The 22367-nt window shown below is 48.9% G+C and overlaps 1 protein-coding gene across 1 annotated transcript in view; it reads left to right on the plus strand.

Moving 5' to 3' along the window:
• LOC144168956 (uncharacterized) overlaps positions 1-22092 on the plus strand; it is a 56846-nt gene extending 34754 nt beyond the window's left edge. Inside the window, exons 5-9 of the mRNA XM_077697951.1 lie at positions 1716-1818; positions 6897-7028; positions 9411-9499; positions 19123-19203; positions 21811-22092. Of these exons, the coding sequence (XP_077554077.1) occupies positions 1716-1818; positions 6897-7028; positions 9411-9499; positions 19123-19203; positions 21811-21964 (559 nt within the window). The 3' untranslated portion in view covers positions 21965-22092. The remainder of the gene's footprint in view (positions 1-1715; positions 1819-6896; positions 7029-9410; positions 9500-19122; positions 19204-21810) is intronic.
• Positions 22093-22367: the final 275 nt, after the last annotated feature.

The following is a 22367-nucleotide window of genomic DNA, read 5'->3' on the forward strand; positions in this document are numbered from 1 at the left end:
TCGAGGAGGTCGGTTCAGTGCATACATGGGAAGACTCGTCGACGAGCTTAGAGAAAAACGCTTTGGCGTTTTAATTTTAGAAGAAAATGCTTAGAGAATCTCTGCACCTTCCTTTTTGTCTGCCTGGAAAAAGTAGGGCGCGAGCAGAAACGGCATCCTCAGAGCGCCTTTCTTGTATTTGTTTGTCCCTTGGGGCAGTGGGCGTGATTTATTATTAGAATTAACATAATTCAGAACTTCCTGCTTCCAGCCTCCGTGAACTTGATGGGCCTGTACATTTTGTAAAAACTATCGTCGTCCTAAATCCCAACTCTTTGCTATAAGCCCATTCTGAAGTGCGCAGGGCAAGTCCTATGCAAGGGTATTTCAAAGTCACCTGCTCCGACAGTGCCAGCTATGAGGAAATAGGCTTAAATACGCGCATCACGTGACGATATGCGACGTCACGCCGGAAGCGACGTCATTCGCGATGTCGATACCAGCGCGCGGCAGGAAAGAAGAGCGGATGCGGGACAAATCAAACCGGCGGCTGAAGAGAAACCGAAACTCACACAGAATGCTTAGAAACAGGCCGCGTCAAAATCCAAGGGTTTGGTGTAACTGCTGTACATCCGCATTAACAGTGGCGTAATTGTGAGGCTCTACAGTGCTGCCAAGCTCCTGCTAGGACGAGTGCTTCCTGCAAGGGATGCCCTGGCTAGTAAATAGCGGCGAAATAAAGCTTAATACGCGCAAGCGGCCCCGACGGGACTCAATTTGTAGCGTGAGCTACGCTGGCCGAGATTGAGCAGTTTCACGTGGCTCCTGGAGAGCCGTGATGCGAATGTGCGGAGAAGCAGTGACGTCACACTGCGCACAGAACGTTGCTCGCTTCCCGGCGTCTCTCACACACCCCACGCGCCCAGCGTCTTCGCCAACCTCCATTCCGCACGTGGCGGCCCAGTCCATGCGAGGGGTGGCCGGGTGTGGAACCGTTGGCTTGTGCGTCGCAACAGCACCGGCGTGCGCTCGTGGAACCAGCTTAGCTGTGGGGCGATTGGTGACGCTGCGCCGGAGCCGCTTGATAAATATGCATGTGTCACATAATGCGTATATCGTGTGTGTGTGTCATTGAAGCAGCAGTAAGCATGATAACCAAGCTAATCCTAGACAAAGAGGAAAGCTAAGAATAACCAGCTGAACCTTAGCTCGCGCTACGTATATCTTGGCATAGCCGAGCTAAGCCACTGCTATTTTTTTATCGCCACGTTAAGAACCACATCGTTTACGCCTTTGTCTCTGTAACGGCGGCAAATTGGCTGCGTCCAAAACTACCGCCAATTACCTGCAGTCCAAGACACATTTCAAACACTCTGGAAGCATGTTAAAGAATGCGTACTATTTGTTAAGCATCGTTTTTAAAGTACCGTACGTTACCACCCCAGCACCCTCCGCACTCATCTCATATTGGTCTACCTATATATATGGTAACAACCGATAATGGTGACGACGTGCAAGAAATTTCGAGTGTCTTTCTAACCGAGCTTCCTTATAGTGAACCAACACGCACCTTTTAGTGCGCCTGAGTGAAGCCTGTGTGTCTTGCGGAACGAATTGCGGAACGTTACACATGCTACCACAAAATGGTCGCTGTCAACGAGAGAAATTTGGAAGCGCCGGCGCTCTGTTTTGCAGCCCGAGTGCGTGAACGTGTGTTGCTCTGGCCGTGCACGCAGGGAGGTGATCGAGAAGAGCCCTGTAGAGCTGGACACAGTGTTGACGTACTGCCGGGGGACGCTGTTTGACGACTCGCTTGCCGAATACCTGCCCTTCTTTCAGGTGGGCGCCGGCTGCATCGTTTACGATTCTTCGAAGGAAAGCTCGTGCTTGCTATCTGGGGTCCGCCGCTACCCACAATCATATACAGTTAAACCTGGATATAACTAAGTTGACAAAAATTTGCATATTTCGTTACATCCAGGTTTCCTTTACATGCAGATTTTGAGTTAATGCTCGCGAGAATGAAGCAGAAGCGAAATCATAATGCTAGGCATAAGTGACGCTGAACTCACCCTTGCTCAAGGATATATTTCACACTGAAAAACTGCGTGATTTGCGCTTGCTGCTATACTACACGGCCCCCGAATTCACAAACGTTACCATGTATCGCTTTTGCTTTTTGATACTTTTCGGTGCCTTAACGCGTCTCAAGAACCAAACTTATGCTGAAAGGGCGCCTTTTCGCGAACTTCCCGCTTTTTTCTGCAGTAAAAATTGTTGAAGGGATGCTAGCTGGGACACTGTACAGGGCGCTGACGTTCTTCTTTCTCGCCGGCGGAGACGGCATTTAGCATAGCGTGCTTGTCTAGAAAAGACGAATCTTTTCGTATTCAGGCAGCAGAAATCATCCATGAACATGCATACCACAAATATCAGGGGACACACGCGATTATACGCCGACAGGCAGGCCTATAGCACCTAACCGCGACACGGCACTCAGACGTGGAAACGCACGAGAGATTGCGGTGCGGGCGGAATTCGCTAAATTAGTGCATTTCGCCAGCCGATTTTTCAGAAAAAGGGGCAAGAAATTTTGACTCATAGCGTAGCGAATTCGTCACATCCAGGTTAACCGTCGCCACTGTTTCGTTACATACAGGTCGCAAACACATGGGCTTCAATGAAGGTGGAAATGGGGAATTTAAAAAACTTCGTTTAATCCAGGAATTCGTTACACAGAGGTTCGTTACATCCAGGTTTAACTGTAGAAGAAGTGGGGGGGGGGGACACAGAAAACGGCTCGCACCTATGAGGGATGAGATGAGAAAAAGATTAAACTTAGCTTTGAAAAAAATTCAATGTCCTTCCTCTCTGCGAAAAAGGATGACTAACTAAGGCGGTAAGTTGGGCGAGTTGGTTACTAACTAAGGAAATCATCGTACTAGCGAACACTAAAACAGAGGCAAAGGTAAAAGAGGCGACGAAACACACGCTAGAACTTCAACTCAGTCCATGCAACAGAAACAGGAAAAAAGGCTATATGTACATGAAACGTGGAAAGGGTAAAAAGCAGCGAACACAAACCAAATAAAATAGTATCGCATTCGTCACACTTGCTCATATACTATTGGAGTATGTGAAGTGCGATACTATTTTATTTGGTTTGTGTTCGCTGCTTTTTACCCTTTCCACGTTTCATGTACATATAGCCTTTTTTCCTGTTTTTGTTGCATAAACTGAGTTGAAGTTCTAGCGTATGTTTCGTCGCCTCTTTTACCTTTGTCTCTGTTTAGTGTTCGCTAGTACGATGATTTCCTTAGAAAAAGGATGACCAGCGGAGCTGCAGGCGCAGCCCAAAAAGCGCAACAAACAAATACGTTTGTAATTTGTGACTGCGCATACTCGCTAGTTAATAAGCTGAAGGCAACTTGGAAGGGCTAGAGTTTTATTCTAGCGAACAAGCGTGGGGCTGTCTGTCTACCTTCCGTAGAAGCTTACGTATTGACAGCATGCGAAAATTTCACAATATTTACAACTCCACTGCAAACTTAGTAATCATTACAAGCAAAGGAAATTGGGCGTAGTGATGGAGTCGTCCTTGTTGCCAATTTTCAAGCATTTTTTTAATATGCCCGCGCTATATTGAGGTCTACAGATCATTAACTAGGAATTTGGCCTGGTCGCAATACTCAGTTTGGTTGACGGGACCTTCTTTAGACACTCTGTCAGCGCATACAGTTTTGGTAAGCACCCAGCCTACAACAGGTCCAGTGAAAAATTAGGTCCAGGATTACTTGATGGCGTTAAGGTGCCGACGGCTGGGTAATTCGGAAGGGGGCATGGATCATCTCTGCGGATACGGTTGGCATGGTCGGTGGGCCCGGTGGGAAGCCAGGAGATCGGCGACAGCAGTGGAGCTAGTCAGAGCTCTCGCAGTACGTGATTGAGAAAACAAGAGAAGGGGACCGGAGAAGGGGTTGGCAATGCAGACAGGAGTTGGGGACCAAGAGCTAAAAAATAACGCGAAAACGTATGTGGGAACGAAGGAAGGGAGACGTTACTGGCCTGATAGAGGAGACGGATGCACTTACGGAATATGCATTGGTGGGGTGACAAGTGACTCTGCCCCTCGTCATCGAAATTGCACGCTGGAGAAACGATACTAACACAAGAAAGCAGTGTTGCCCAGCCACAAATAAGCGAAAAACGAATACACATTTCCAGCCAAATGATGTTGACGCTGATTATTAGGAAAGTGCGAATACAAAAAAATATCCCTGTCCATGTCTCGACCCAGCTGCGCTTGTCAAATTGAAAACCTTTAGAGGATGGCTACGCTTTAAAAGATAGCTTCGCCGCTGTTGCTACTCGATGCGGGAAACTTGCATGATGGTTGAGGGATTGCGTCATTCAGTCTACTATACGACGTAGTATTGATTGTTTATTGCTGGTAGTTTAGAGGTTCTATGCCTGCTTCGTGATCGCCGTAGAAGACTTTCAGTCTGCATACGTCAGTAACACTGTCGCAGCTCCGTGCACTCTGGCGGCACGAAGTCGATTACCGTAATCGAAAATTATAGAACGAAAGTCTGCGGTGGCAATCACGGAACTTTAATGTGAAGTACCGAAATGCCAGGCTTATTTGTCTAGGTTCTGCTCCAACCTTTGACGTTTCTTTCAGAACTTTCTAATTTATGCCCTCTTTACCCCGCGTGTAGAATAGCAAACTGGATCATAGCCAGAATAACATTCCTTTCTTTCTTCCTTCCTTCCTCCTTCTGTTCCTCCCTTTCTCCCTCGTCCCCTCCCCTTCTCCACCTCCTTCCCCTCCCTCTCTTCTTCCCTCTCTTCCTTCCTTTGTTCCTTCTTTCCTTTGTTTTAGCATTTGCTTTCAAAATTTCCATCCACTCAGCGTGGACAGCAATTGAGGGTCAACTGAAGTCATTTTGTCGCTAATAAGAGGCGAACTGTCGCTATGAGAACCCCGTTAGTGTGGCGAGTGGGGCCGCAGTGTCACGGGAGGAGACGGGTGCACTACATCATAGCCGAACACAGAAGGACTCAGACCGGAGTCCTTACACCGAGGCCGGAAGCTATACCGTTAGCTATACCGGAAGCTATACCGGAATCTATACCGGAAGCTATACCGTTACAATTAACTTTCGCATTTCAGGAAAATGAAGCTGGTTGCGCAGTTTGACAATCCCTGAGCATGTTTGTACGCGAAACCTCAAGAGTTGGGAAGAAATACCCCGAGCAGCCGACTGAGTAATTGGTTTGGTTTTCTGGCTGGAAACATCGCCAAGAATCAAATCACCTGTCCTGAGAAGGAATCGCTTTGTTCCTATCTTGTACACATATCTGTGCCGTAAATCGATCGCTAGAGCGCGAAACGGCAGCGAAATCCCGCCGTCTAGTGATACGACATGATTTATTTTATTTTATTTATTTATGACATGCTGCAGACGCTACAAGGGGTAAAGGGGCAGGAGGGGCAAAGGCACTGCGTTGTAACACACTGACAACATGGGGTAAAATACAGCAACAGAAAATTAAACACATCGCTTCAACTTTCAAATAATCAATTGCATCTATGCAGCTAATAACAGTATACGTGCAGATCATTCCACTCAGATATGGTGCGCGGGGAAAAAAATTTAAACACGTTTGTCCTGGCACTGTAAAGAGTTAGTGACGCGCTGTGCCGATGCCGTGTACGTCGAGACATCAATGGTTGAATATACCGATGGAAGCTAATTCCAAGTTTGTTGCTCTCAAATGTGTCGAAGAAATTTTATACTCTCTATTTTTCAACGTGCTTGCAATGTCTGGATGCCACGTTATTTCATCAGATCAGTGGGTGAGTCCGTCATACGATATTTCGAGTAGATAAATGGAACAGCATTTCGCTATATCATTTTAAGAGCCCTTTTTTTTTTTTTGCTTGTAGGGGTCCCAGCCTGAGCATATGTATTGAAGTTTTGGTCTTATAATCGATGTGTATGCAAGTAGTTTAATATTTGGAGGTGCCAATTTAAGTTAAAAATGCAAAGCTTGAGAAATCAGGAAGAACAGACGTTAGAAACGTATAGGTTCCAACTTAATTGTTTGTATTAAGGTACTTGTAAGCATTGGCCTCGCAAAACGGCTGGGCTGGCAGCCTGTCGGAAAACGACGAACTATTTTTCATGTCAGTAATTTTCATTAAAACAGATTTTTCGGCCTTCAGCTTCATATTCCACTTTGTAAACTATGGATGGACATTAGCAAGGTTCGTTTAATTTTATTTTGTCCTTGGATCAAGTTATTTCGTTAAATAAAATGCAATCGTCTACAAACAACCTGCTTTGCAATGGGTGAGTAATTACATTAACAATTGATTGATTGATTGTGGGGTTTAACGCGCCCGAGCTACACCTCGGCTATGAGGTGCGCCATGCATAGTGCAGGGCTCCTGAATAGTTTTGACCTACTGTGGGTTTTTAACATGCGCCGAAATCTCTACACATGAGCATTTCCTCTTTCCGATTCCATCTACATTAAAATGTCATTAATATATACCAAGAACAATAAGGGGCCTAGTACGCTGCCTTTCGGTACACCAGAGGTTGCGGGTAAAGACTTGGAACAGTTGTTTTCAATACTGACATTTTGCATGTGGTTGGATAAATAGGAAGGAATCCAGTTTGTTATTGATGGAGGCAGACCGATTGACTGTAGTTTGTGCGTGAGGTGTACCTGACGTGTCCGACGTGTGAATTAGCCGAATTGTGGTGAAGGTACGAATCGGCCGTTTACTACAAAGCGTGTGTGGTTCTTCCACGACAACTATAGCTGTCTGACAAGTCAACTCGCAGAGAACCAGTTTGCAATCGCATGCATTGAAAACGCTGCGCGTCGCAAATGCTGGCGTGCAGAGCCGGCGCTTGGGCGTGATCAACGCGGCTCCGCTAGGCATGGGCCTACTGACGTCATCTCCGCCACCCGACTGGCACCCGGCCTCCGAGGACCTCAAACACGCCTGTGCTCAGGCCGCCCGTTTCTGCAAGGTATTCTCTTTTGAAGCAAAATACATTCACCGCACCCTCTGTAGCGGGCTTGCAATTGCACATGGTCATTGCAAGGGTGTTACGAAAATACATCATCAGGTATTAAAGGGAATCTTTCTATGCTTCGCTGATGACGTCGTTCATTGCACAAAGCGCGCAGCAGGAAAGTCACCTTTACACGAGGGGTTTAACAAAAAAGATGATGATGATAAGCGAATGCACATCGTGTATGGATTAGTATACGTACGTCGTTTAAATAGCATGTATCAGCAGTGTTGACGCTGAGATCCGAGCAAGTTCTTATGCGTCTATGGTGCCATACCCACTATAGCTTCTCTAGAAGCTATAGTTGGAATGGCATCCCACGCGTACGTTCGTGTCCAACCAGTAGAGCCTGTTTTTCTCGACTTAATTGCACTTCGAGAAATAAATGTACTTCCATGCGAAAAGTTGATCAACTTCTTTCCCTGCGCCTTCTCTGGCGTTCCAAAGAGGGCTTGGCTCTGCATGTAGCTGCAACCAGAGATTAGCCACAAAAAGATGGTGCGGTGGGATAGCTGTGGACGAAGAAGATGAAATAAGCAATAATCGTTTTGATTTATTCCACCGCCATGTCTCCTGCGTTACATTATATGACCTCGGTTTGTAATAGGGAAGAGAGCTGATCAAGACTGAGAGTCGAGGGGAACCGAACTGGCTTATCGTACCCGCCCCAGCAACCTGGTTTCCTTCAAGTTAACCACTCTGTATTGTCCACCGACAGAACATGCCTACTTATTCCTCCCCCACTATTCACACCTTCTTGCACCAGTATTCAAAGGACAGAAATGGACAAATAATACATGCGAAAATAAGTATAGGCGTATCAGAGAAGCCTCAGCTACTGGGCATCCTATTATTTGTTTATTTATTTTCGAGTACCGTCAAGGCACGGCCGCTCGATGGAAACTAGGTAAGGTCCTTAACACGCATTTTTTTCCCTGATCCACTCCTCTCTCTTCTTGTCCCTTAATGTTACACCTACCATCTTCAGTTCCATTGCTCGTTGAGTCGTCCTCAATTCAAGTTGAACCCTCTTATTGAGCCTCCAATTTTCTGCCCCGTAGGTGAGTACCGGTAAGATGCAGCTGTCATACACTTTCTTCTTCAGGGACAATGGTAGGCTGCCATTCATTATCTGTTAACGCGTGTTAAAGACACATTAGCAGAAATTAAGAAGAAGAAATGGGGGCGGGCAGGACATGTAATGCGAAGGCAAGATAACCCTTGGTCATTAAGGGTAACAGAGTGGAGAGAGAAAGAGACAACTTTATTACGCAATAATGCGAGAGTGGTTCCTCAGTCCAGGAGCCCATGTGCTGTCCAGGCTGCCGTAGCCCTGGTCACAAGCAGTAGCTGGTCCTCAGGTCGACAGCTGGACAGCAGTATATCCCACTGCTCAGGGGAAGGGGACGGGTTCAGAGGCGGAAGGTCCGAGTTTTTTGTGCAGTCGAATAATATGTGTGCCAGAGTTCCTGGTTCGTGGCAGAATTTACACTTATCAGAGTACTGTGTAGGGAAGAGTAAATGCATACGGATAGGGTGGGGAAAAGTACCTCCTTGAATTTGTCTGAGTGTGGTTTCTTGGCTTTTGGTCAAAGATGTGTGAGGACTAGGGAAGGTCTGTCTCGTGGTTCGGTAGTATTGGGTGATTTCTTGGTAGGTGAGGAGAGGTGCGGAAACATCCCCGGTCTCAGAGTGGATCCCTGGAGAAGGCAAGCGGGGCATAAGGCGGCAGAAAGTTAGATGGGCAGATGAGATCAAGAAGTTTGCGGGGATAAATTGGTAGCAGATAGCGCAGGGCTGGGGTAATTGGATAATAATGGGAGATCCTTTGCCCTGCAGTGGGCGTAGACAGGCTGCTGCTGATGATGATGATGATGACATCAAGGTCACTGAGGACGTTAGAGGGAGTTATAGGAAAGGGATTGACAATGCAAAAATCACAGAGCATTGAATGCGGACATAAAACAATGTCCAAAAACAATCACCAAAATATACACGGTTTTACAGATGAGCACGGCTTCTGAAAGACCTGACTTCTGAATAATCAGGAAAGCGGGCAAGTAAGGCCGCCTTGAATAAATTGTTTATTACAGATGGTTCAGGAAGGAGACTCCGTTTAGTCAGGCAGGTATGGTAAGGTAATCGTAACGTGCCCTAATTCCAACTGTTCGTCTCATACCTGCACTTCTCGGAAGCCCACTAAATATCAAACGCCTGAAACGCTTTGGAGAAATATCAACGGGACACCCAGTTGCTTAAGACTTCTGAATGCACATTCCCTCCATGCAGGGAGCATTGCTTCGCATCCTTATCTGTAATGCCGATTTTTTTTTTCAGGAAGCGGGCCACAGCATAGAAAGACTTGGACTGTGGTACAGCCTCTCCAAGTTTCCCGGCGTCCATACCACCGTTGTCGGAATGAACAGGTAAGGCTGTGCATCTAAGAACACGCATTTCTGGATGTTGACATCAAAATGGCAGCACAGTTTGTGGCAGCAGCTACCACTGGGATATTTTTGGCATGCAATGGTTAATTCCGGACGCTCGCAAAGCAAGACTTCATAGAAAGGGACGTGAAGGTAATCGCGGCGACGTATAGGTGATGTGATGCTGAAAATAAGCTGTGACTAGAGTTGGCTTCACGTAATCGTTTGCACCAGCAAGGCTGTTTCGCGACAATGCGCTCAATTGTGATCCCACTCCCACATGCTGCTTTATTCGGTTCTGTATCTCTTAGAAGCATAGCTGCTTTTTAAAGCGGAAACTTGATTAGTCGGATCGATGGCGTCCTGTCAAAAAAGTAATGCATTTCCCCATAGACAGGCTGGTCGACAGAGAAGCTCTGATAAGGTCTCCGGACACACGGCACGTGCGTGAAACCGGGTTTCCATTATGTAGAAGGCCGTGTCTAGAGTGCCGTCCGACGGTATTATAGGCACTCCACTATATCGACGTCCACCAGCGTTTTTTTTTTTTAACAACATTGCCGCTGCTGGCACTACATCGCTTTAGATAACGCAAAGCTAGCCAACCTAACCTAAACATAGCATAACATGACCTGATGCACACAAAGAAAGCATTTAGAACACCCAAACTAACCTAAGCCATGAAAATTATTGTTGAAGGTAAAGATGAAAAATTTCCTCCGTGTTAGTGACCTTTCTTGCCCGACGCAAACTAAAAAACATCCCCCTCGCGAGGGGCACGATCAAATGCAGAGCATTTCTGCGGGAGGGGGGGCGCGCCTGCAAGTCGTATGGATTAAGGTATTGGTTGTTGTTGTAATTGTTGTCTTCCAGCGTAGACATTGTCGATGAAGTCGATGGTGAAACGTGCCGTGAACCCCCTGCCGCGGCTATGACGCAACGTGGCGCGGCTATGACGCAACACAATCCAACACAATCCACTTTAATCCAATCCAATCCAAATCCAAACCAATCCAACCCAAGCCAATCCAAGCCAATCCAATCAAATCCAATCCAATGCCCCTCGCGAGAGAGTGTTATAGCGCCGAAATCGCCACCACACGAACGCGTGATGCTGACGTCACGATCACGCCACAGATGTTAGCGACCGCAGCGCGCGCGAACGACATATGTGGTTTAAGCGCGAACCGACCGCGGCGAGAGAGCGCGATGCGAGCGCCCCCACCTGTTCTTGCGCGCGAACCTAACGCGGCGAGAGAGGGTGTTGCGCACGTCCCCACCTGTTGTGCGCCCGAACCGAACGCGGCGAGAGAGGGCGTTGCGAGCGGAGAGAAGGCGAGGAGGACACGGGGGAGAGGGCGCACCTGTGGCCGACGGTTAAATGAGCCAAGGATATAAGGCACGTTCGTAACCTTACGTTCTGTGTAGGCTTTGTGGCTTAGTTGGTAGAGTATCATGTACCTTGCGTTCCGCCCGCAGAGTCGTTGGATCGAAACCTGGCGCCGGCAAGTATTGTTTTTTTATATAGTGTAGGGGGAGCGATGCGGACTACGGACGCCAACGCGGGTGACATCGTGAGTTACTGAAATGCTCTGCATGTAAAACAAAACAATTGAGGCACAAGCCGGTCTCGAAGCACTGAGGCACAAGGACAGACGCATTGGACGGTGTTAGCTTAGTCTTATATATTCTAATGTAGTCGGACGGCACTCTAGCCATGCCTGCAGCGATCAGCTAGAGTGCCGTCGGACGGCACTCTAGAAACTGGGTATGTAGAAACGTAATCATCATCATTACCAACAGCCTATTCGGGTCCACTGCAGGACGAAGGCCTCCCCCGTTGACCTCCACCCTTTTAAGTGCGAATTCACTTCTTAAGCGACCCTGAACCTGCGTCCACCGGCGATGTCCGCATAGCATACCCACGTGGGGGATTGGCCAGGAATCTCCTCGTCTTCCTTGGCAACGGGGGGAGATGGGCGCGCGCTGCCTGGCCGCTGACATGGCACGTGCCCACGTGGGGGATTGGCCAGGAATCGGGCGTGAGAAGGGCTAATGCACCCGCTTAAAGGAGTACTGACACGAAACAAGTACAACGACAACACAAATAGGTGTCTGTGAATAAATGCATCTTTCTTTCTTTGTAGTTGTGTGTGTGTGTGTGTGATCTCTCTTTCGCGAACATTACCGAACCGCGCAAATTCAACTCGTGCATTCGCACTTTCACATTCTTCCCCTCGGGGAAATGCGGGGAAATTTTTTCTGTCCTGTGCTGCCGGTGTCCATTCCTTGCCTCCGAATTTCCTTATTTCATCTCTCCATCGAGTTAATGGCCTTCCTCTTCTTCTAGTCCCGTCTCGCGGTCTCCATTCTCGCGGTCCTTGTGGAACACCTGTTGTCCGTTCGTAGTACGGTTACTTGAAAATCTCGAAAAAGGAACGGTTCTAGATATCACGGTACACGCATCGATCACAAATCAAGAAGCCGTACTCAGTCGGCTTTCATCTCATAAACCACGTATCGGTATACGTTTATACCGTTCGTATATGTGTTTACTTAGTGCGCGAAAAGTCGTCGTGTGGGTTATTTCTTCGTTTGCAATTTTGGTCTTTGAAGGTTTGACTATCGATTGGACACACTTTGAGCGAAGGTTGGACGCACTGTTAGCGAAAATTTTGTCGCCCTTTTGATGCAGTTTTGATGTAAGCTTTCGCGCTTCTATCAACTTTCTTTGGGAAGGGGGGGGGGGGTAGGAATAATTTTGTTTTAATCCTTTGCTAATCAAGGTAAGGCCTTGCGACCAAAATTCATGAATAGGAGACGAGAGGCAGGAGGAGTAGTCGAGCAGTAACAATTCTGAGTCTATTAAACCCGTAGATGACGTCACTGCAGCCAGACGAGCCTGACTGTTGTTGGGATCACATGTTGTAAGAGAACGGGCACATCCAGGGTGGACTGTGGACCCAGATTTTCAGTACCCTTGAAAGACCACTGTCTAAGCCGAACAACCCAAGGGCTGACATAAGATTAGGGTCTTCGAAGGAGGGGGTCCTCTTGGGAGGGATAGCGTTGGTAGGAAAGAGGAAATAAAATCTCGTCAAAACGGGAAATAACCTGCGGCACGAGCCTAATAGCCCAGCTACACCCGGGCTTCAAGGCGCGCCGTAGTGAATGGCCCCGAAAGAATTGAGACCCCCTAGAGATATTTAAGTTGAGCTAAAATTTCGACATATGGGCGTTCTCCTTTTTCACCCCCGTCTGATAAACGGTCGTTGAGACAGGGCAACGACTTAGCCACTGAGCCATCGCGGCGGATTTCCCCAAGTCTCGCTTCTTCGGGTTTCATTTGTACGACATTCCAACGATTGTTTTGTGGTGTACTTTCCAGCTCGGGTAAACGGAATGAGCTGGCAGAGCGGAGAACCGGTGTCGGTATGGTGCTCGGTAGTTGAAAGGCACCACTGCGCGTGCGCAAAGGGAACGAAACCGGTGTGCACACGCGCCGCGGCGCAGGTATCCCACAGAGGAACCGTACGTGACCGGTTCTGCGCTCTGCTGGCTCATTCTAACGTCAAAAGCCGTGGTGCGCTGTAAACGCTGCTTTCGGTAATATGCGGTTGCTTGTCCTGGAAGAATACGGCTGCAGAGGCACAATACTGGGTAGGAGAGGAGGCGGACGCGTGCTCTACCGAGTTAAACACGGTGCGGCGGGTCTAATAAATTCGGTGGGTACAACGCAACAACAAAAAATTCGGACACCTTCGCAGTTGAGATGCGAAGACTGGGGAAACAGCGGTGCTGGTGGTCTTCACCAGCTTCAACTTGTCGTTTCTTAGGTGTGCCCCTTTCTTAAGAGAAAGATGGTTAAAAAGTAAAGCTTTCTCCATTCGAACTGAGTTAAACCAGCTCGAGACCACAATCCAGGGCCGTAGCCAGAAATTTATTTCGGAGGGGGTTATGGGTTTTCGGAAGGGGGTAGTTTGGCTGTAAAAAAAAGTAAGCATTGTTTGCGCAGTGTATGGAAAAGATTTCGGGAGGGGTTCGAACCCCCAAACCCCCCCTCTGGGTACGGCCCTGCCACAATCCACCCTCCTAAAGTCCAAAATCTAAACTGCCAAAGTCCGAAGCCAAAGTTCAACTCAGCCAAAGCCCACAGCCAACGCCCGCGCCACGAAGCCAAAGGAAATGCTGTGCACACCCAAAGCGATGACAGCGCGATCGGATGGACTCCGGACACATAACGCCAGGGACCCAGGTTCCATTCAGACCAGGGGAAGTGTTTTTTTTAAAGACGATAGTCTTTCTTGGGCTACTTGAACCCAGAAATTGTGGTCTATGTCTGTCTGTAACTCGATTCAGCAACCCGGCCAAAGTAAAATGCTTACTGCGCAATAGTCTGATATACTCACAGCCAAATGTAAACGACTAAGCCCGGTTTATATGTTCATACTTGTCAACTTTGTTGAACAAGAACAAGACATTACGCAAATATAAGACCGGAAATTAGTACACAAGGGATATTTACAGTGTTCCTTTATTAAAATTCCTGGATGCTTGGTTTTTCGATAGCAAATGATATTCTACATCTAGTTCAGAACAACGCGTACCGCCTGCTGTTGCCCGCGCCACCTCCTGGCGGCATGAGAAATCACGCGGCAACCGCAAAGAAAGGTTCCACTAGCTCGGTTTCAGGTTCTGCTTGGAACGCACGTGGAGCACGGCAACGCCGTTCTATAAACCTTGAAGTCCGCCGCTTCGAATCACGCGCGTCTCCGCCGTACTGCAGCGCTGGCATCGAGGAACCCCTACAGTTCCTGTATATAGCTCCCGCAGGGAGCTCCCTGCGGGAGCTATATACAGGAACTCTAGGAACCCCGCCTGTAGCAATGGAACGCGGTAAATTCAAATCGCCTTGAGCAAATCTTTAGTGTGTTTACCTTGGGATGAGCGCGACGGAACAGGAACAGCATGAGAGGTGAGCCGGAAAGCGAAGGGGGGTAATTCCTTGGCAAACGTCTACAAAGACTACCGTCTTTTGAGGACATTTGCAACGAAAGGAGCAGATACGCGGCCAATTTTTCTTGAGGCGCGCACTCCCAACACCTGTTCGTAGGTTTCTTGCCTCCTCGCCACTTTCCTTGACGCTTCTTCGCCTACCATTCTCGCCTTCTCCGCTTCGCCCAGCGGAATTTCCTGTTAGCGATCCGCCGAAAAAAGCTTAGACAGCTGCGCTGTTCAAACGGAAGCTCCCCTAAATTCCCCTTGTTCCTCACCGCCGCAACCGGATGTTCCACCGTGCGGCGCAAACAGCGCCTTACTGCGAGTATTTTGAACGTGACTCGAGGCGTTCACGGGATTTTTAGTACTTCACCATCTTATAAATTGCTGCAGCGAAGACAAGCACACTACGTGAGGAAAATCTCGGGCCATCTCCACTAACATGAAACCAGGGGAGGGGCGAAGCATGCAGTGTGTAAGCGCATTCTTGACGCCTTGTCGTTCTTGCCCACCGAAATGATACTGTGGGGGGGTACAGGTATACTTGTACAGCTTTGCTGTAAGTCTCGCGTCTTTGAAGCACGAAGCGTTCTAGCGCGAGGCGTTGGAAAACGAGTGTCCCGTTGTTTTAGTACCGTGATTACTTGATACTACGACGACATGAGACGACGACAGCCCGAGCCCCTAAGGGGCTTCCCCTAAAAGCAGACGATGTCGCGCATTCAGCGCAACCTCCTTTCAGACTGCGCGCACGCGCTGACATCCATATCCCTTCTCTCCGCGGCGAGACACACTTTGAGGTATAGCCGTCCTTAACTTGTGCCCGAGTATACGGAGAGATCGGAGGCTCATTTCACGTCATGCCACATTCTCCACGTTATGACGAGGCCACGTGGCGCGGCCCAGGGAAAAGGAAGACAGGGTTATTTGCAGTGCGCAGGCTAGGAAGAATTTGCGCAGAATTCACACAAAGTAACTGACGGCGGGTTAGTGAAAATTTTATTTTATCATAGGACCGGGAACCCCACCTGAGTTCGCCATTTCATCACTTTCACGTGGTAACATGAGGAACGATGTTTTTTTTTTTTTCGCCGTTCATGAGCACCGGCCGTTTGTGGACGAATCGGCAGCAGTGTAGCATCTGTCAAGCATGAGGATCATGTTTGGTTCCTTCTACTCAATTATTTCCGCTCACTTGTTTGTTTGTTTTTTCTGCAGTATCAACTACGAGTGCGACTAGTGACGAAAACTGAAATAAACTTGAAACTAGCTGTATCCCTGCGCAGAAGGATATATGCATCCATGCCCTTGCGAGTGTGTGGCCAAGAAGTCAGAAATTTGAAATCTACCTTCGAAGTGCCTACTTTTCTGGTTCGAATAAACCAAAAGTGGGAGGGACAGTAGCAAAAGGGCGCAATCACATCGCAGTGTCGTGTCATCCCCTCTAAAACGCCTGGGGGCTCACACTCTCTGCCACTGACTTATCGCCGTGTCTCGTAACTTTGCAAGCACTCGTTCCTCGGATGTATCGGGGCTGTCTCTCAGGGCGATAAACGTCACGATAACGACCCGATATTGTGTTTCCCATTGGTAGTCGTCCATGGGAGCTTCCCAGCTGCAGGCTCATGTCCAAAAAAAAAACCCTCCGAACTGAGCACGTGGGTTCAGAAGGGGGGGGGGGTAGAATTAATGTACAACCGACTGCCTGGGACGCCCTATTTCCGCCTCGGGTTTTCGAAGGGTTGCACCTTCTTCTTGCAGCTTGAGTCGCTGCGCGTCGCGACCCTCACCTGCCTTAGCGCTTTCGAGGGGCTTCGATCTGTCTCCTACGCCTTGCGCAGCTACTCGCTTCTGCCGCCGTGTAATGAGAGAGATGACGACGGTGATGCATTTAGCTGCTCGTCAGTTCGCTCGTTCGGCTGCACTCGTCCTCTCCCACACTTAAAGGGACCCTGCAACACCTTTTTTAACTTTTTTCGAAATATTAAATGGCAGGCCGTAGTCAATACACGTACCCAGTGGTTACATTAGGGGGTCGCATTGTACCTCAGCCAAAAAATACTGCTCTATGTCAATCAGATAACATGGAAACTTGCTCAAAGGATTTTTTTTCCCTTTCCCGGTCTTGGCGTTCTTCGACCGCTGGAATTACGTCATTACAGCGGTGTAGCTGCTATTGGCCGGCTTTACTTCAGTTCCAGCAATAAGCGCATTCAATAGCCTCTGCTGCGTATCTGCTGCGACGAGCAAATCACGCATTGTCGCTCCGTGCTGGCGATAACTAAAGCTTCCGCAGTGCTGCCAGACGCAAAGGAAAGAGTGAAAGCGTTAACCGGAAGTGATGTGGGGTCCCTTAAACTGAGGTGTGGACGACCTCATTTTGCTATCGTCGAGTTAAAGCGTGTGCAGTGTAACGCCTCGCGCGGTATAACGCTGCAAGTACATGTGGTTTACGAGCCGTTTTGCTGTTCCAAACGCCCAGGGTAACGCTGACGCCGGCTTTTTCACTCATTTAACGCTTCTTTTATGAGGCGTCAGACACCGCGCCGCTAATTAATGTAAGTCCGCACCATCACCTCACACCACCGTTAAAGGGACTCTGAAGAAGAATGCAAGTTATTTAGATCAATCGATAGATTAGATCACCGAGAACACGAATGTACCACTCTTGCGGGTAGCATTTCTAAAATAATGTAGGAAATGGCGTAAACGGAAAGACAGGTTTCTCCGCCACCGGCTATACCGCGCAACTTACGCCGGAAGGGGTTAAAATTCTGGGACAAATATTTTAACAAAAGGCCTCCACACGTTTATTAAAAAACTGAACTGAAAGTTTTTGTAGGGTCATGTTTCAACTTCGAAGAACGAAAAGAAAGCTAGAAAGAATACCATGGGAGCCCAGCTGACGGGAGCCCAGCCCAGCCCGCGGTGCAATACCTGGTGCAATACTTACTCGGCCAGATAATTGTGGGACCCTTGTAGAGTACTGCGTACATATCCATATTTATTATGACCCGCTGCGGGCTTTCGCTGCGTTAAAGAAAGGGGAACGTTTATGTTGTGCAAAGTCAGTATTTTCAAGAGTACGCAACGTCTCCCCTTGCTGCGGCATGCTAGGGCCGCGCACAAAGGATTGCTTCGACACCAGCATTCACGCCGCCTAAAAAGGACAATACGCCTTTCTTCAACAGTGTCAATACTCAGCACAGGTCCCATGAACAAACATTCTGCTGAGTTGTCCTGAGCAGCAACAGACGCGGGAGTTCGGAAAAGCCCGACTGATTTGACCGAAACTGCCGAAATGATGAAACCTGCTTGATACGTGGTAGTGTTGTATTCTGTTGCTTCCTACCTCTTTACATCACCGCTGCCTCGCTTACTTCCGGTTTATGGTGGCGCAAGCAGCAACTAACCGCTGCGAGGAAAATGAGAAAGAAAAGGGGGGAAGGAAAAACGATTTCTCAGCAATTAAGGTATCTTTCAGCACCGAATCAATGTTAAAATTGTCATGGGAAGGTCAAACTTTTGTTTGAAACTAACTTGCTGGTTGCCTTCAGCGTCCTTTTAACTGAATAGAAGGCGTAACCCACGCTGATCTCTTTCACCACTCGCAATGAGCAGTCCATAGGAGGTCCGATCTCAGAAGCAGGAAAGCGCAGAGGAGTAGGCGAGGGGACGCAATTGTGAGGGCAAGAAATTAAACATCGTAATATTACCTATCACATACGAAGTATGTCGCAATGGTTGCACCAAAGCTGTCACAGCCGATGATGTCCCCGATAATACACTGAAAGCAACGGCCCACACACTTTGCGTGCGAGCCACATTTTTGGGTTACACAGGTCACTCATTTTAAAATCATCCGCAAGTGCGTGGGGGAAAACGCTGCTGTATCTGCGCACGACAAACTAACCGACGTGCAACGTGCGCTTGACACTAGCGTTTAAAAAAAGAAGTGTGAAAGTCGTGCGAACTTAGTTCGTTGAGACCTCGCAGTTGAGATGCCGTTAGAGACACCTAAAGCGCATATTTTGTGTCAGTGCTGTGAATATCAACATCAAGCCTCTGCGCACCATCATAGCACTTGATCAAACGTACATATAGTTGTTGTGAAACCGTTTGTTGATCTAAGGAAGGCATTAGGCCCACGAGAAGTGGGGGGCTGGTAAGGACGGGAGGAAACGTATACATCGTAGTTCTTCAGCAGTGAGCACCGTGAAGCGAATCTTGAGGTCTTTTTAAAGGGGTATCCACTTCGTAGTACACCAGCACTATAACGCTCGTGTTAACCCCATCCTAATGCCAAACTGCGAACTTTTAACGACAGTGTGTTCTTCCAGTGTGCTAAGATGAAAGGTAGTGGCGGTGTCAAAGCCAGGGGATAAGAAAATCCTGTATTTTCTAAACTGAGCAAACTGCCAGGCGAGGTGATGAATGTCGCAAGGGGTGATTTTTTTGCAGTAGGGATACGTGGGAATCACTTGAGGGCGGTATTATCTGCGGAGTGTTTCTGGTGCATAGGATGCCTTGGTGAAAGTTTTGTATTCTGAAGATCAACAAACGCGCCCTTATCTCCACGAAATAAAAATTCCTGCTATTGTCTCTCTTGTGTCCTATCGTTTCAGTACGGACATGTTGGTGCAGAACATGTCGTGCACGAGCATAAGCAAAGCGGAAGAAGAATTCGCCGAGCTCGTTAGGAAAAGGTGAGTGCTCGTCCAATGGGCCATTTCGTCTTATCTTCGCAGTTATCCCCTCGATTCGTGGTTTCTGTAGGTTCGGTTTATAACAGTTTCAGCAGGCCCTCAGTGTGCAACCTCTCGTAGTCAAGTGTTCGACCAAAATACGTTTATTCAGTATAGAGAGAATATGCGCAGTCGAGTCCAGTGAAAAGACTACGCAAGGTTTGGGAGCGGGCTCCTTGATATAAGGTCTCCATTGTATAACGAGGAAGCGAGACCAGCTTGTAGTCACTGCTATAGTAGATGCGTGCGCCCAATTCTATGCAGAGCCTATTTATCTTACGATACCTTTCTTTCTGTGCCGTTGGAACTTGGTATTTGCCAGTGGGGCAAATAAATGATTTGAGAAGTCCTGTCACGTTTTTCTTGTCACCGATGACAACCTTCGCCATCTTCACGTCTTTACGAGCGGCTCCATCGACAAAACACTAGCGCAACGGTTTTAACAATCGCCCCCAAAAATGCTTCCCAGGCTCCTCGCTTCAACAGTGTGCTGTTCTCCACATCAGCCGAACTTGTTGCTACTGAGGAAAGAATCTTTTCCAGCTTGGCGACCTTATTCTAACAAACTCTAGCCATCTGTAGAGCTTTTAAGCGAAGCTTATTACTCCAGGTACAAACCCAGGAAACGCATATGGGAAACGCATGTGGGACCAGGAGCATTGACCATCTGCTCCGGGGGGAGTAGTAGGAGTTGGCGTACACTCACCCCTGCCCGCGCCCGCCTCCATGTGGTGTCCCACGGGCAACGTCGGCACTCACGAGTCCGACGGCAAAAGGGGTGCGTGGCAACTGGCCTAAGCGGCCGTGTGGTGGAAACAAGGGTTCCAATGTGTCAGGGGCGCCAGGCCAACTCAGCCCGGCGTCCAACCACCACACACCCGGGGTGCGGGTAATCCTGGACTTGACATCCACTTCGGCCTAGCCGGGGTGGCCACGGACTCGACCTATACCCACCTAGCGGCTCATGCACAAACTGCGTCAGGGCGGTCCTCTACCCCATCCGGAACCCCGGTGAGCAATCGGCCGGAGGTCTCCGTACGGTGGAATGTCCCCCGGGACCAGTTGCCTGTCTGATATGACAGAGTTCGCGAGTGGTTTTACTCGGCCCTGAACACTACGTGGGTGTATGGATGAGCACCGTGCACGCGTGGACGCGTCAGGTCTCTGGGTACTACCGCGTGCGCACTGGGAACTCCGCTGGAGGCTCGTTCTCAACTGCAGGTCGCCCTTTGCGCAGCCGTACAGGGAGCGCGTTCCATCTTGCGTTTCCCGAGTAGGTGACCATGGGTTCGCCCTGTCCCTGCGATTGGGCAGATGGGACTCCGGTGGGCAGTGCTGGCGCTTCGGGCAGCCCCCACCTCCACGATTTTGAACCCCGCACCCCAAACAACCAAACAACGATGTTGGCAGTGAGGTTTCCACCCATTTCTATTCAGGTGAGCGTATCTTCTTTCCCGAGAGTCTTGTGCTCCCGCCTTACTCATCCGAGATGACCGGTACATGTGGCATCTGGTTGGGCAGACCGGTCTCGTGGGTCCTCCTTGAGCCGGATTCTTTCTCACCGCGGGTGGTCTCCGCATTACAGCTCGTCGCTGCAAAATAGCGGGTGCATCAAAATACCTAGCATCCTTCTGACCTTCAAGTTCAGCCAAGGTCAAAGAAGCGCCTACTGAGGCTTCGCCGTCGTTATGCGACCCCTCACAGTTATGCGATCCCGTTATGCGATCACTCACTGCAGACGAACCGGGTGCCTTTTCGCCTGCAGCGAAAGATCTCACAATGGGCCGTCACAAGCACAGACAGGCACGCACACGCTAAAATTAGAACGAGAGCAGCCTTTAAAGTGTGCCTTGCCCCGTAAACGGTGCACTTAGGCAAAGGATCTGTTCACTGGAAACTGATTCAATAAGCCTGTTTTGCAGTTTTATAGGAAGTCTTAACTGGCGTAGTCGAGCCGGGTTTCACCATCGCCAGAATTTTGTCCTTCATTTGACCGCAGCTGCGCCGTATCCTTGGCAACGCATCACATGACTCGCCACGCCGATCTCCCCCGCCGCTGCCGGCTTGGCGCATGCGCTCTCCGCAGCTGCGTCGCCGTCTGACCGCGTGACTCACCGCGCTTTTGGCTAAGATGAGCGCCGCACTCGCCTTGTCAGTGCGATCTTGGCCATGGATGAGAGCGAGACCGGGCTGTCTTATCTGAGTGTTTCGTGGGAGCAGAAGTCTTTGAGCCGTCGTCGGCAAGCGGTGTATGACCATCTGCAGATATCGCCTGGAGAGCTGCTTCACTGGAGGGGTCCGGAATGCCAAGCACGTGAAGCTAGCGTCGAAACAGGCTAAACCAAGCTTTCGCTTTCCATATCGAGAGCTCTATCTGAGCGAAGCCACAGCCATTTTTTTCGAACAGATATTATTTCAATGAAGGCTAACAATTAAAACATTTTGCAGAGGTCCCTTAGATGTCCCTTAGATCTCCCTCAGATGTTGTTCCCTTCCAACCGATCAAGTCGGTCATGAGATCGACGGCGTCTTCGCAGTTTAGTTCACTGATGCTGACTCACCTCGCAGGTACTTCCAGGCGCCCACAAGCAAGCACTGGGAAGGCGTCGAAGTCGAGAAGATCCGACAGAAGTTGGCCCGGCGGCGCCACAATCTCGGCGAAGAGAGGGTTCCGGTTCCTCTTGCGCAACCAACCTGCGATGCGGCGCTCACCGCTGCCTAGTAACGCCACGCTGGCATAATAAAAGGAGCGAAGATTTACTTTCGTATGCGGCAATAGGGTGGATAACAAAATGTGAGCGAGTGTCATTTTATAGTTTACGAACTAGTGTTAGGTGTGGGATTGCGTGTTCAACATGACTTGGCTGTCTTGGGGGTGTTTTTTACGAGTTTGTGGTAAACACTCGGAACATTAAATCTTTCTGCTCCCTTCCAGGCACCAAAAGCAATGTCATCTAATTTTTCACCCTGGACCCTTTCGCACTTACATATCAGATGCAGCATCCCCGAAATTGACTCCAAAAGGAGCATGCCTCAAAGTGGACTCCTACAATTCACACTTCACCATATCAGCCGGCTGTACTCTCACGCAAACCCCATCTTCACAGATCGCTCCTGCACACCTA

This window comes from Haemaphysalis longicornis, unplaced genomic scaffold (assembly GCF_048455015.1).
Source record: "Haemaphysalis longicornis isolate Haplotype H1 unplaced genomic scaffold, Haemaphysalis longicornis Haplotype H1 scaffold_2, whole genome shotgun sequence".
Taxonomy (NCBI): Eukaryota; Metazoa; Arthropoda; class Arachnida; order Ixodida; family Ixodidae; genus Haemaphysalis; species Haemaphysalis longicornis.